Raw genomic sequence first — 13,517 nt, forward strand, 5'->3', positions numbered from 1 at the left:
TCAACAATACTTTAGTCCTACCACAGCAACTAGACATTTGCTCATGCAGCTGTATTTGAAAGCATGGCAGTGATTGGTTATCGTGTATCTGCATATGTTATGACATTAGATGGAAAAGCCTCACTATAAAATACCCAGGTATGATGATTGAACTCGCGGAATATATAATTCAAGTGAAATCTTGTTTAAAAGCATGTACTATAATCTTCAGAGTGGAGTTATTAAAAACAACAAGATTTTTGAATCCTCAAGAAGTTTATTATTAAAAACATTAAAATGCATGGTCATAACTTTCCCCCTCTCAATAAAACCTGGGGCGAACATGGTCTGTACAAGACAATCAATATTGTCACCAACAGGTCTTAATTGATAATTCTACCTCCATCCTGATAATTAATCCCGAGTATAAAAAATCTGATCACAAGAATCCCTCGCCATTCAATCATGCAGCAAAGAAAAAGAAAAAAAACGCAAAAACTATGAAATGTTTTTATATTCAATAAAATGAAATATTTTCAAAATTTTCAATTTTTTCGTTTACATAAATGATAATCATAAAAGCCCTTCCTAATGTGATGCCTCAAAAAGAAAAAAAAATAGATAAATCTTTCTTTTGTTTTTTGTTTGCTTTTGTTATCAAGAAAATGTATTTTTCATTTTTTTTTCAGTAATTTAAAATTGCGAAAATAATGATGATTTAATGCATTAAATCTGTAAAAGTTTACATGAGTAAAAACATAATGTGACCTTTATGATATTCTGTTGGTCCCGAATAAGCAAGTGACCCTTCCAGCGGGTAACTAAAGCCCGACAGCGCTCTCTGATTCTCAATGACTTATATTACACACATACTTAAACTTGTGACCTTGTAAATATATGAAATATACCCCACAAAATTAATAAGCCTTCTGAGTAAGTCCGACCAATCCGTTGCTGTAGCAAATGGCACAGAAGTTTCATCCTGCATATTTTTCTAATTAACAACTGAAATTCATAATTTATTGTCTATGAATAAATAAATATTTTTTTTTACCGTTTCTGACACTGAAGATCCAATGAACACTAAACACCCAAAAATATTGTGTAGCAAAATAAATGCACAGAATATTATGTAATATTTCATATAAAATATTGAATATTGAATCGCTCTTTATTATAGGCACAGACCCTTGTAGAAAGAAGCTGGAAATAAAATGTATGTCCTGTATGCTTACAAAACAAAAAATCTTGGATAAATTTTTTTTTAAATTTTGATTTACTTATACTGAAATGTTAGTTGATATAGCTTTTCCATTAAGTTATAATGTATACATATGTAGCAAGCTTTTCGTGGCATGAATAATAATGGCCGACACCCATCTCTGGTCAAACATTTGACAACTGGTAAAAACAGATAATTATGTGCTAATTATTGTTCCGACTGTGAGTGTAGTTGTCCAGTCCAATGGTCAATCTTGTCCAACAGTTGTCAAATCTTGATAATTCCACTGGTAATTCTCAATGGCCGTGTTTTCCATGAACATTCAACATGTGCTCGGCGAATCTACACAAACAAAAGTTCAACATTAGTCGGAGAGCTTGGAGGAATCCGATCTTGGGCCGTACAAACCTAGGCTGGATTGGTAAAATTTCTCAGGGAGAGAAATATCAGACATTATTTTCGAATTATTAGTAAATTCGTAGATTTGTTTACATGGTTTTGGGCGGAACTAGTATGAAGTTAAAAGTCAGAATGTACTTTGGTTCTATGAAAAAGATGTAAGTTGGCATCAAATGAACTTCAGCCATCTATAGTTTTACATCATTTAAAAGTGTAATTTTGATCAATATAGACTGATTATGAGCCGTTATTTTTTAATTTAAACCTGCATGATGAGTTACAAATAGCAGAAAAAACTTCTGATGAGCCTAAGTGTTCTATAAATTATTTTTATAATTAGTAGCTTAAGTCACATATATTTAGTTACTAGAAATATACAGTGTACTGTATTGCAGGGCGGAACAATAAATGCCTGTTGAATGTCATATACAGTATTTTGCATTTAAATAAGATTTGCATCACCTTAAGAGTAGCTAACTTGCATGCTATAAATTTCACCTTTCACTACAAAGTCAATGTTCAATTTTCTAACAGTTTGAGGAAAATAAGTAATCAAAAGTTTCCAACTAATTAAACATACCTTAATACTTGTATCATGATTATTAAGCTTAACAAGTCTAAAACAAATTGATAGAAAACTGTAGAAGAAAATCTCCAGACAAAATCAAATACTGAAATGAATAAAGGGCAATAACTCTTGCAAAAATGATAATAAACAAAAAAATTGTTTCAAGTAAAACAACATTATTTCATGATTAAAAGCCTACCAAGTTTCAAATGAACCGATCGAAAAACATAGGAGATCTCCAGACAAAAATCAGACACAGAAATTTATCAAGGGCAATAACTTTCGTAAAAATATTTGATGAGGATATAAAAATCATGTGATATTATTAGGAGTGAAGACAATGCCAATAGAACACTGACTATAGTCAGTAAGACAAAATCTAAAAATAGTTTAGTCAGTGAGACAAAACCTAAAAATAGTTTAGTCAGTGAAACAAACCCTAAAGATAGTTTAGTCAGTGAAACAAAACCGAAAGATAGTTTAGTCAGTGAAATAAAACCTAAAAAAAGTTTAGTCAGTGAGACAAAACCTAAAAATAGTTTAGTCCGTGAGACAAAACCTAAAAATAGTTTAGTCTGTGAAACAAAACCTAAAAATAGTTTAGTCATTGAGACAAAACCTAAAAATAGTTTAGTCAGTTAGACAAAACCTAAAGATAGTTTAGTCAGTTAGACAAAACCTGAAGATAGTTTAGTCAGTTAGACAAAACCTAAAGATAGTTTAGTCAGTGAGACAAAACCTAAAGATAGTTTAGTCAGTTAGACAAAACCTGAAGATAGTTAAGTCAGTTAGACAAAACCTAAAGATAGTTTAGTCAGTGAGACAAAATCTTAAAATAGTTTAGTCCTTGAAACAAAACCTAAAGATAGTTTAGTCAGTTAGACAAAACCTAAAAATAGTTTAGTCAGTTAGACAAAGCCTGAAGATAGTTTAGTCAGTTAGACAAAACCTTAAAATAGTTTAGTCAGTGAGACAAAACCTAAAAATAGTTTAGTCTGTGAGACAAAACCTAAAGATAGTTTAGTCAGTTAGACAAAACCTAAAAATAGTTTAGTCAGTTAGACAAAACCTAAAAATAGTTTAGTCAGTTAGACAAAACCTGAAGATAGTTTAGTCAGTTAGACAAAACCTAAAGATAGTTTAGTCAGTGAAACAAAACCTAAAGATAGTTTAGTCAGTGAGACAAAACCTAAAAATAGTTTAGTCAGTGAGACAAAACCTAAAAATAGTTTAGTCCGTGAGACAAAACCTAAAGATAGTTTAGTCCGTGAGACAAAACCTAAAAATAGTTTAGTCAGTAAGACAAAACCTAAAAATAGTTTAGTCAGTTAGACAAAACCTAAAGATAGTTTAGTCAGTGAGACAAAACCTAAAAATAGTTTAGTCAGTGAAACAAAACCTAAAAAATAGTTTAGTCAGTGAGACAAAACCTAAAGATAGTTTAGTCAGTGACACAAAACCTAAAGATAGTTTAGTCCGTGAGACAAAACCTAAAAATAGTTTAGTCAGTAAGACAAAACCTAAAGATAGTTTAGTCAGTTAGACAAAACCTAAAGATAGTTTAGTCAGTGAGACAAAACCTAAAGATATAGTCAGTGAGACAAAACCTAAAGATAGTTTAGTCAGTGACACAAAACCTAAAGATAGTTTATTCTGTGAGACAAAACCTAAAAATAGTTTAGTCTGTGAGACAAAACCTAAAAATAGTTTCGTCCGTGAGACAAAACCTAAAAAGAGTTTAGTCTGTGAAACAAAACCTAAAAATAGTTTAGTCCGTGAAACAAAACCTAAAAATAGTTTAGTCAGTGAGACAAAACCTAAAAATAGTTAAGTCATTGACACAAAACCTAAAGATAGTTTAGTCAGTGACACAAAACCTAAAGATAGTTTAGTCAGTTAGACAAAACCTAAAGATAGTTTAGTCAGTGAGACAAAACCTAAAGATAGTTTAGTCAGTGACACAAAACCTAAAGATAGTTTATTCTGTGAGACAAAACCTAAAAATAGTTTAGTCTGTGAGACAAAACCTAAAAATAGTTTCGTCAGTGAGACAAAACCTAAAAATAGTTAAGTCATTGACACAAAACCTAAAGATAGTTTAGTCAGTGACACAAAACCTAAAGATAGTTTAGTCAGTTAGACAAAACCTAAAGATAGTTTAGTCAGTGAGACAAAACCTAAAGATAGTTTAGTCAGTTAGACAAAACCTAAAAATAGTTTAGTCAGTGAGACAAAACCTAAAAATAGTTTCGTCCGTGAGACAAAACCTAAAAATAGTTTAGTCCGTGAGACAAAACCTAAAGATAGTTTAGTCAGTGACACAAAACCTTAAGATAGTTTAGTCAGTGAGACAAAACCTAAAAATAGTTTAGTCAGTGAGACAAAACCTAAAGATAGTTTAGTCAGTGAGACAAAACCTAAAGATAGTTTAGTCCGCGAGACAAAACCTAAAGATAGTTTAGTCAGTGAGACAAAATCTTAAAATAGTTTAGTCCTTGAGACAAAACCTAAAGATAGTTTAGTCAGTGAAACAAAACCTAAAGATAGTTTAGTCAGTTAGACAAAACCTAAAAATAGTTTAGTCAGTTAGACAAAACCTGAAGATAGTTAAGTCAGTTAGACAAAACCTTAAAATAGTTTAGTCCTTGAGACAAAACCTAAAGATAGTTTAGTCAGTGAAACAAAACCTAAAGATAGTTTAGTCATTGAGACAAAACCTTAAAATAGTTTAGTCAGTGAGACAAAACCTAAAAATAGTTTAGTCAGTTAGACAAAACCTAAAAATAGTTTAGTCAGTGAGACAAAACCTAAAGATAGTTTAGTCAGTTAGACAAAACCTAAAAATAGTTTAGTCGGTTAGACAAAACCTAAAAATAGTTTAGTCGGTTAGACAAAACCTAAAAATAGTTTAGTCGGTGAGAAAAAACCTAAAGATATAGAGGATATCTAACAGTGTCTTCAGTAATACCAAATATATTTCACGAGTGGGGCTTATATTTTGATATTTTTCATGAGTGCACATTCTGTTTATTACATTTTTTATCAAAGAAAACCCTACCCCGTATGCTAACTAGGACTACAGTGATAATTTGTAAACAAAAAAAGTAGTTTCCCCTGTCGAGGTGCTGACATATATGTCGGGCTTTCTGATTGGTCAATTATTTTGGTATTTTCTAATCATTAATTTGATTGGTCAAATCAGCAAAAGTGATATTCTTCACTAGTGAAAAATATCACTTTTATAGAATGAATAATTTTTGATATTTCACTGGAAAAAATGTAATAAAGTTTAGTCCGTGAGACAAAACCTAAAAATTGTTTAGTCAGTGAGACAAAACCTAAAAATAGTTTAGTCAGTGACAAAACCTAAAAATTGTTTAGTCAGTGAGACAAAACCTAAAAATTGTTTAGTCAGTGAGACAAAACCTAAAAATCAGTGAGACAAAACCTAAAAATAGTTTAGTCAGTTAGACAAAACCTAAAAATAGTTTAGTCTGTGAAACAAAACCTAAAAATAGTTTAGTCCTTGAGACAAAACCTAAAGATAGTTAAGTCAGTGAGACAAAACCTAAAAATAGTTTAGTCTGTGAAACAAAACCTAAAGATAGTTTAGTCCGTGAGACAAAACCTAAAGATAGTTTAGTCAGTGAGACAAAACCTAAAGATAGTTTAGTCAGTGAGACAAAACCTAAAAATAGTTTAGTCAGTGAGACAAAACCTAAAGATAGTTTAGTCAGTGAGACAAAACCTAAAAATAGTTTAGTCAGTGAGACAAAACCTAAAGATAGTTTAGTCCGTGAGACAAAACCTAAAAATAGTTTAGTCAGTTAAACAAAACCTTAAGATAGTTTAGTCCGTGAGACAAAACCTAAAAACAGGTCCTGTAGGTGGTTATCAGTAACTACACTGTATGTGATTTAACATACTTTTGGTGACAGTCGGCGGCTATGTCTCTCTTGCAGGACTCGGTGTGGGCGACCTTGTACAGCACCTGTAATGAAAGACCCCATATAATTACAGTAACAAGTATACAGCAAGGTTGACATTGGGTTACAGGGATACAGTATTACATCCCGTTGTCACAGCAACTATATGTACAGCAAGGCTGATATCAGGTTACAGGCAGATGTTTACAGGAATACAAAACAGGAATACAAAATATTGTACCAGCATCCAAATATACAGCAAGGCTGATATCAGGTTACAGGGACAAAGTTACAGGAAGACAAAACAGAATTACACTACATTTTTACAACACCAAAAGTTATTGTAAGGTCAGGTTGCAGGGAGATGTTTTTAGGATTACAAAATGGAATTACAGGCTAACATCTTACTTACAGCACAAGTTATACAGCATGGTTAGATAACACTGGGTTACAGGGAGACGTTTACAGGATCACAAAACAGAATTACAGGGATTACAGCAGAAATATACATAGAGAAATCATAGGTAATCTCAAATCAGTTTCAATGTCATATCAATTAAAACACACTCTTAATATAAAAGTCTAGTATTTTAACAGACTCCTTCAGCTATCGTTAAACAAAAACGTCTACTGGGTGGTAATACTCTAATAAGATTTGTACCTGTTATATGTGGCATTTCTCTTATTTTTTTGTGACCTTGACATTGTCAGTGACCTTGACCTGTACTTACCAGGAAGACGAGGCTGTGTAGGAGAATGGTATAGAAGAATGTCACGGTGCGGGCTGTCTTGTTTCCCATGATAAACCGCCCCTACAACAAAAAAAAAAAAAAATTGAAAAATCCATCAATTTCAGCTCCCTGTCCCAGAAAACGCACAAATCAGCCTGTCTTTTGGGTCATATGAGGACAGGTGTCAAGGAGACACCAACAGCCAGGGTCATATGAGGACAGATGTCAAGGAAACACCAACAGCAAAAGTCATATGAGGACAGGTGTCAAGGAGACACCAACAGCCAGGGTCATATGAGGACAGGTGTCAAGGAGACACAAACAGTCAGGGTCATATGAGGACAGGTGTCAAGGAGACACCAACAGCCAGGGTCATATGAGGACAGGTGTCAAGGAGACACAAACAGTCAGGGTCATATGAGGACAGGTGTCAAGGAGACACCAACAGTCAGGGTCATATGAGGACAGGTGTCAAGGAGACACCAACAGTCAGGGTCATATGAGGACTGGTGTCAAGGAGACACCAACAGACAGGGTCATATCAGGACAGGTGTCTAGGGGGACACTTACAGCCAGGGTCATATGAGGACAGGTGTCAATTAAGGAGCTTGAGACACTAACAAAAGAAAAAAACAAACCGGAACACACAAAATTCTGTATTATACAATATCATAGTTTTACACAGTTTTTCAAATCTTTACAATTTGTAGTTTCAATGAAGTTGGTATTTTTTCAGTAATTAACCATAGTTCTTACCATGCTCAGGGTGATTTTATCATATGGCTTGAGATTCATGTAGCGTCGCTGTCGTTCCTAAAAACAAAAAAACCCTTATAAAACAGGACTGAAGAAAATGTATACAGATACACCTCCATACTTCTGTTCTCTTGGTCCTGGGGTTAAAAAAACATTTTCAGGTTTCGACGATAAAGTTTTCTTACACACCGTTTACAGATTAATCGACACGATATATAAAGGTACTGATGTAAGCAATATGTCTGTATTATCACGTCATTGTCTGATACTGATCAATTTAAAAAAAGATTAAAATTTGATTTAATGTCTAGATCATACAAATCAGAAACTGTAAAAGTATTTATTTCAGAATCTGTGACTTCCTATATATGATACAGACCTTTCGGCTGAAGTTGGAGAACGGGTCGAGCTTTTCCTCGTACTGGGATGAGTAGCGATTCTCTGTTTCCTCACCAGAATAGGGAGTAGACCCCTAAAACAGAGATATTACAAAAGTATAAAACGGCGTATAAAGTATATAAGTCAATTTTTTTATAACAAGGAATCGTAAGGGATACAAATCCTCTTGTGTGTCAAATATACTGTTAGATCATTCTGTTATAAACCCTGATGTAATAAGGAATTGAAGGGTGTTTTTATTGCGTTTACGGTGGTATGAACGCAGTTGGATACAGACATATTCAATATAGCGCGTTTATGCTAATTCTAACACAGTCAGAGTTTAATCAGCTGAGAAGGAAGAGGTGTAATTATACTAATTTCAGGTAATTCTCCACATACTTGACCAAGGAAGTTAAATCGAAATCCGATTAAAATTTACTGATTTTGAATTGCTTCGTTTTGTTAAATGTCCTACAATATAACAACGGCTAAGGACATTCAAGGACGACCTCCCCTGTGTGTGATAGACATACCTGTTGTGAGTGTGTATGTTTGGGGAGGCTGTGGTATGTTTGTCTCCTTGTGAAAGCGTGGGATTGATGCTGATTTTATAGTGCTACCTCACTGAAGCATACTTCTGAAACACCCAGCAGGACACCCCACCCTGTCATATTATACTGACACAACAGGCAAACCTGTCATCCCACTCCGATAAGGCTGAGTGCTAAGCAGGTGTAGAAACTACCATGTCTCGGCCAGGGGACGGAACCCTAAGCCTTCATTACAGGGGCAAAAGCTCAACTAAAGGCCAAAAGTGAGACATTGTCAAGGGAGAAGAAAGTAGAATAGAAAGAAGAGAAAAGAAAAACTTGAGAGATGACATAAGATTTTCTTTAAACTGTAGCATTTTTATTTTACATCCAGAAACACAAACCTGTTCAAAGTATTCTTATACTCTACCAATATCTGAAGTTTGATTAAAATGCATTAAATTCGGAAGTCGTTAGAACAAGGATTTTCTATTAATAGTAAGTGACCTTATCCTTGACCTCGCCATCGTGAGATAAAGATTTTGTTTAAGATATTCTCAAATGCGACAAATATGTAAGGAGCACAGGGGAAACAACTGAGCGGTCACCCATCCAACGGCTGACCACGCTTGACGTTGCTTAACTTCGGTATATAGACAAGACACTCAACCACACAGCCACAAAAGCTAGCTATTGGACTATGCAGCTGAAATGCCTATATCCATGAACCATCACAAATATATGAAGTTAAATTAAACTGCATTAAATAATTTAATTAAGTTGATGAAGAATCGACAAAGATTTTCTATGTAAGTGAACTTTTCCTTGACCTCGTCACCCCAAAACACGAACTTTGTTTGAGGTATTTTCATAGTTGGTCATTATGTGAAATTTTATCAAAATCTTCTTAAAAATGAGGTCGCTAGAGCCCTGACAAAAAGTTAATGTTTGTACAACAAAACAATGTTAATACGTATTTGCTTCATTGTCAGGTTCTGGTAGTTTAACTTGACATGGAAGACTAAGGCTGTGATATCAACGATGTAACTAGGACACGACAATTGATGACACGTTATACCTTAGTAGGGTAACTCTGAAGGAAGCGAATCTTCTCAAACAGCTTCACATTGTCGGAGCGGAGTTTATCAATCTCATTCTGTAGTAGAGTAACCTGTTGTTGTTGTCCAAGTGAATGCTGTAAACAAACAAACAAAATGTTATCATACATGAAGCTACAATCTTGAAAGAGAGCAAAGATATTTGTTTCATGATTACAAGTAACAGTGTCCTTTATTTAAAGTTTCCACTTACCGCCTCGAGTTCCTGAGCGCGAAGTCTGTACCTCTCTCTCTGACTCTGTACGATGGGAAGGAGTGAGTCGGCAGCAGATTTGCCTCCTGCTTCCATGGCAATGACCACTGGACAGACAAATGGTGGAATTATTCTACCAGCATCCGATAGATTTATATAATCTTAACAGTTTTATTTAAATCAATAACTTCACCTTATTCCTCTAACATACCCTATACAGTGTGATTTCTGACAACAACTGAGGTCAGAGTTTTGTGATCTTTAGTCTCATATAAAAAATTTCAAAAATACAGGACAATTGAAACAAACGTCCGGATATGTTTTACAAGAGCACGGTCGGATTGAATTTTTTACGTAAATCACATGACTTATCTACATTTTGAGTGAATTGTTTCTCTGATGCACTTGATTGTAGCTAAAGATATATATGTACTGGGGAATTTGAGATCTGGTTCAACAATCACTTTTGTTGTACAATAATAGTCAAAATACAAATTAAGTAATTGGTTTCTAATTATCTTAATCATTGTTTTGATAGACCCTGTTTTTTTATATATTTCAACTTCATCATTTCACATCACCTTGATTTTGAAATTGATCTACAATGTTGTGATATGACCTTGACCTACCATATTGTAATATAACCTTGACCTACCATGTTGTGATTTAACCTTGACCTACCATGTTGTGGTATAACTTTGACCTACCATGTTGTAATATAACCTTGACCTACCATATTGTAATATAACCTTGACCCACCATGATGTGATTTAACCTTGACCTACCATGTTGTGATTTAACCTTGACCTATCATTTTGTGATATGACCTTGACCTACCACGATGTATGTTATATGACCTTGACCTACCATGTTGTGACACATCCTTGACGACCTCTGCCATGACCTCACCCTCCCCACTGCCATGAGTGACAGGCTGTCCCTCTGCCTCTCCCCTGAACATGGATGAGAGAGCGTTGACCTTCTGAAGGTCATCCTCAAGTTGTTTAATGAGTAATTTCTGTTCCTGGACCGTGCCAACGGCTTCCTCATACTCCGACTGTAGAGCCTTGTACCTCTCTGTAACAACAAAGTTACCAAAATATAGTTATACAAATTAAACCAAATGACACAAAGAATGCGAATATTATCAATAGAAAGTTATGAATCTTAGTATCTATTGATACAGATTAACCCAAATATTGATACAAATTACTCAAAATTTGACACTTAAGTTATGCAAATATACAAAATTATCGAAATATTTGTACATATCGATACAAATTTTTCAGTAACATTGATATTTGTCTGTTTGTCTATTTATCAGACTTATTCTCAATTGATGATGTTAGCAAAGACATTAAGAAATGGATAAATTTCCAGTATTTGATTTGTCAGAAGAAACCAAGAAATGAATTTAACATAACAGGTTCTATGTTTTGGAGGACAGAATAGAATTTAAAAGATGGACATCCTGAAAATAGAAGCTATAAATAAAATTTATGATCCATTTTAAGATTTTCGTGTTAATGTGATATGAATCTGATTGTCAATACAGGTTCTCCCTGCTTTGGAGGGAGACTGTTGATTTTAAAATCTTGATTAAACTTGGACGATATAGGTTCTCTCTGCTTCGGATGGAGAATTCCGATTTTAAAATCTTGATTAAACATGGACTATACAACTCCTCTGTTTCGGATGGAGAATGCCGATTTTACACCTTAATTGGCCATAAACCAGTAAGAAACAGAGCAGTTAATATCATGTAATACCTCTTACTAAAACTCGCAATCTACTTGAATACCTTCCATTTGTTGAACTGATCGTTTGGTTCCGACAGCATTCTTACATATCCCTTGTAAAGTTAACCTCTGATTACACGAATACCTATATTGTACTCCTCAAATTGACGGCACGATGACCCTAGCTGTCTGAGTTACATGTAGAAGGGTTATACTGTAACTGGATTTGAGGTCATACAAATGAACACAGCTAGCTGTCAAACATATACACGAAAACCTTCCTCGATCTCTTTAAAAGTATTGTATGGATATGGAATAGACTCTCAGAAGAGGGGCCGCGGTTTCCGAGTGGTTAAGATGTCCCGACACTTTATCACTAGCCCTCCACCTCTGGGTTACGAGTTCGAAACCTATGTGGGGCAGTTGCCTGGTATTGACCGTAGGCCAGTGGTTTTTCTCCGGGTACTCCAGCTTTCCTCCACCTCCAAAACCTGGCATGTCCTTAAATGACCCTGGCTGTTAATAGGACGGTAAACAAAATAAACTAAACTCTCAGAAGAAGTGGTGTTGGAGAACATTTTTAAAAACCGAGTATACTTAAAGGATTAATCCAGAATAGTTTGTATAATTTAAAACTAGAGCTGTGTATCACAAGGTGAGTATAGTGATACAATTCGTGTCGCAATACAGAGGTCACGATAAGATACGTATTACGATATATGAGAAGCTGATGACCTATCAGATATCTTCATCGTACAGTAGTCATGTTTGTGTTTGTGGTATTTCCGGAATATTTGAGTCTTTGTCTGCTTTTGTTACAAAAAACATACATCTAGTCCGTTTCCCACAAAGCGTTCTTGAGTTTAGATAACTTGGATGTGAAAGAACTCCAACAGGCAGCTTTATAAACCACTAGAACGGCCTTGTCAGCCATGTTCTTTACTACAAAACATAAGCTAAAGTTGGTCAAGGGAGATAACTACAAATTTTCAAGTATCGCGATACAAATCAAGGATACACAATGCATTGATGCACCACTCTGTGATCCAATACATCGGTGAATCGTTACACCACTAATAATTACAGAGCTAGTGTCTCAGACTTAATAAATAATGTGATGTCACATTTCATTTTGACAAGGTTTTTAGTATAAACAGTTTCTTGGAGTCAAGCGAAGAGGAGCATATTTAGATTCCGGATTGGAAACTAAACTAAACTCCACCGTAACTTAAATAACTTTCAATGTATTTCTCAGATTGATGACAACTGTAGAGTTTGAGCTAACAGGGTTTTACTGTGATTCTTCAAACTATTGATATGGCCCCTACAGCTTGAGTTAGTGAGGTTGAGCAGTAAATCTAATACCTCATAATTCTTAAACTGTTGACACAAAGACCTTAGGAGTAGCAAGTTAGCAGGGCATAACTTCATACCTCGTATTCACCAATAAATATTCTTTCCTGCAGCTTGGGATTTTGAACAGATGCGAACACAAATTCCTCTGGTTGGGATCCGTACAATTCTCAATGGTCAAGTCACCCACTCCCATTAATATAGGGCTAGGATCCATAAAATTTTCAATGGTCAAGTCACCCACACCCACAGGGCTGGGATCCGTAAAATTCTCAATGATCAAGTCTCTCACACCCATAGGGCCTAGGATCCATAAAATTCTCAATGGTCAAGTCTCTCACACCCATAGGGCCTAGGATCCATAAAATTCTCAATGGTCAAGTCACCAACACCCATAGGGCTGGGATCCGTAAAATTCTCAATGGTCAAGTCACCCACACCCATAGGGCTGGGATCCGTAAAATTCTCAATAGTATAGTCACTTACACCCATAGGGCCTAGGATCAGAAAAATTTGCACCCATAGAGCTGGGAACCATAACACCTATATGGTCAATCAAGTTAATCTGATGACTGTCAAAGCTTCTACTTGAATGCTTTTTTTAATTAATCTGTTTTGTCAT

The 13,517-nt window shown here is 34.8% G+C and overlaps 1 protein-coding gene across 1 annotated transcript; it reads right to left on the minus strand.

The window, feature by feature from the left end:
- Positions 1 to 5,575: 5,575 nt before the first annotated feature.
- LOC117332898 (protein CASP-like) lies at positions 5,576 to 13,387 on the minus strand. The gene is made up of 9 exons (XM_033891962.1): positions 13,282 to 13,387; positions 10,671 to 10,880; positions 9,804 to 9,910; positions 9,571 to 9,687; positions 7,961 to 8,053; positions 7,582 to 7,638; positions 6,826 to 6,906; positions 6,095 to 6,159; positions 5,576 to 5,594 (listed from the first exon to the last, which is right to left on the minus strand). Exons 1-9 carry the CDS (start codon positions 13,385 to 13,387, stop codon positions 5,576 to 5,578), a joined length of 855 nt encoding a protein of 284 aa, XP_033747853.1.
- Between the last annotated feature and the right edge of the window lie 130 nt (positions 13,388 to 13,517).

This window comes from Pecten maximus, chromosome 8, assembly GCF_902652985.1.
Source record: "Pecten maximus chromosome 8, xPecMax1.1, whole genome shotgun sequence".
Taxonomy (NCBI): domain Eukaryota; kingdom Metazoa; phylum Mollusca; class Bivalvia; order Pectinida; family Pectinidae; genus Pecten; species Pecten maximus.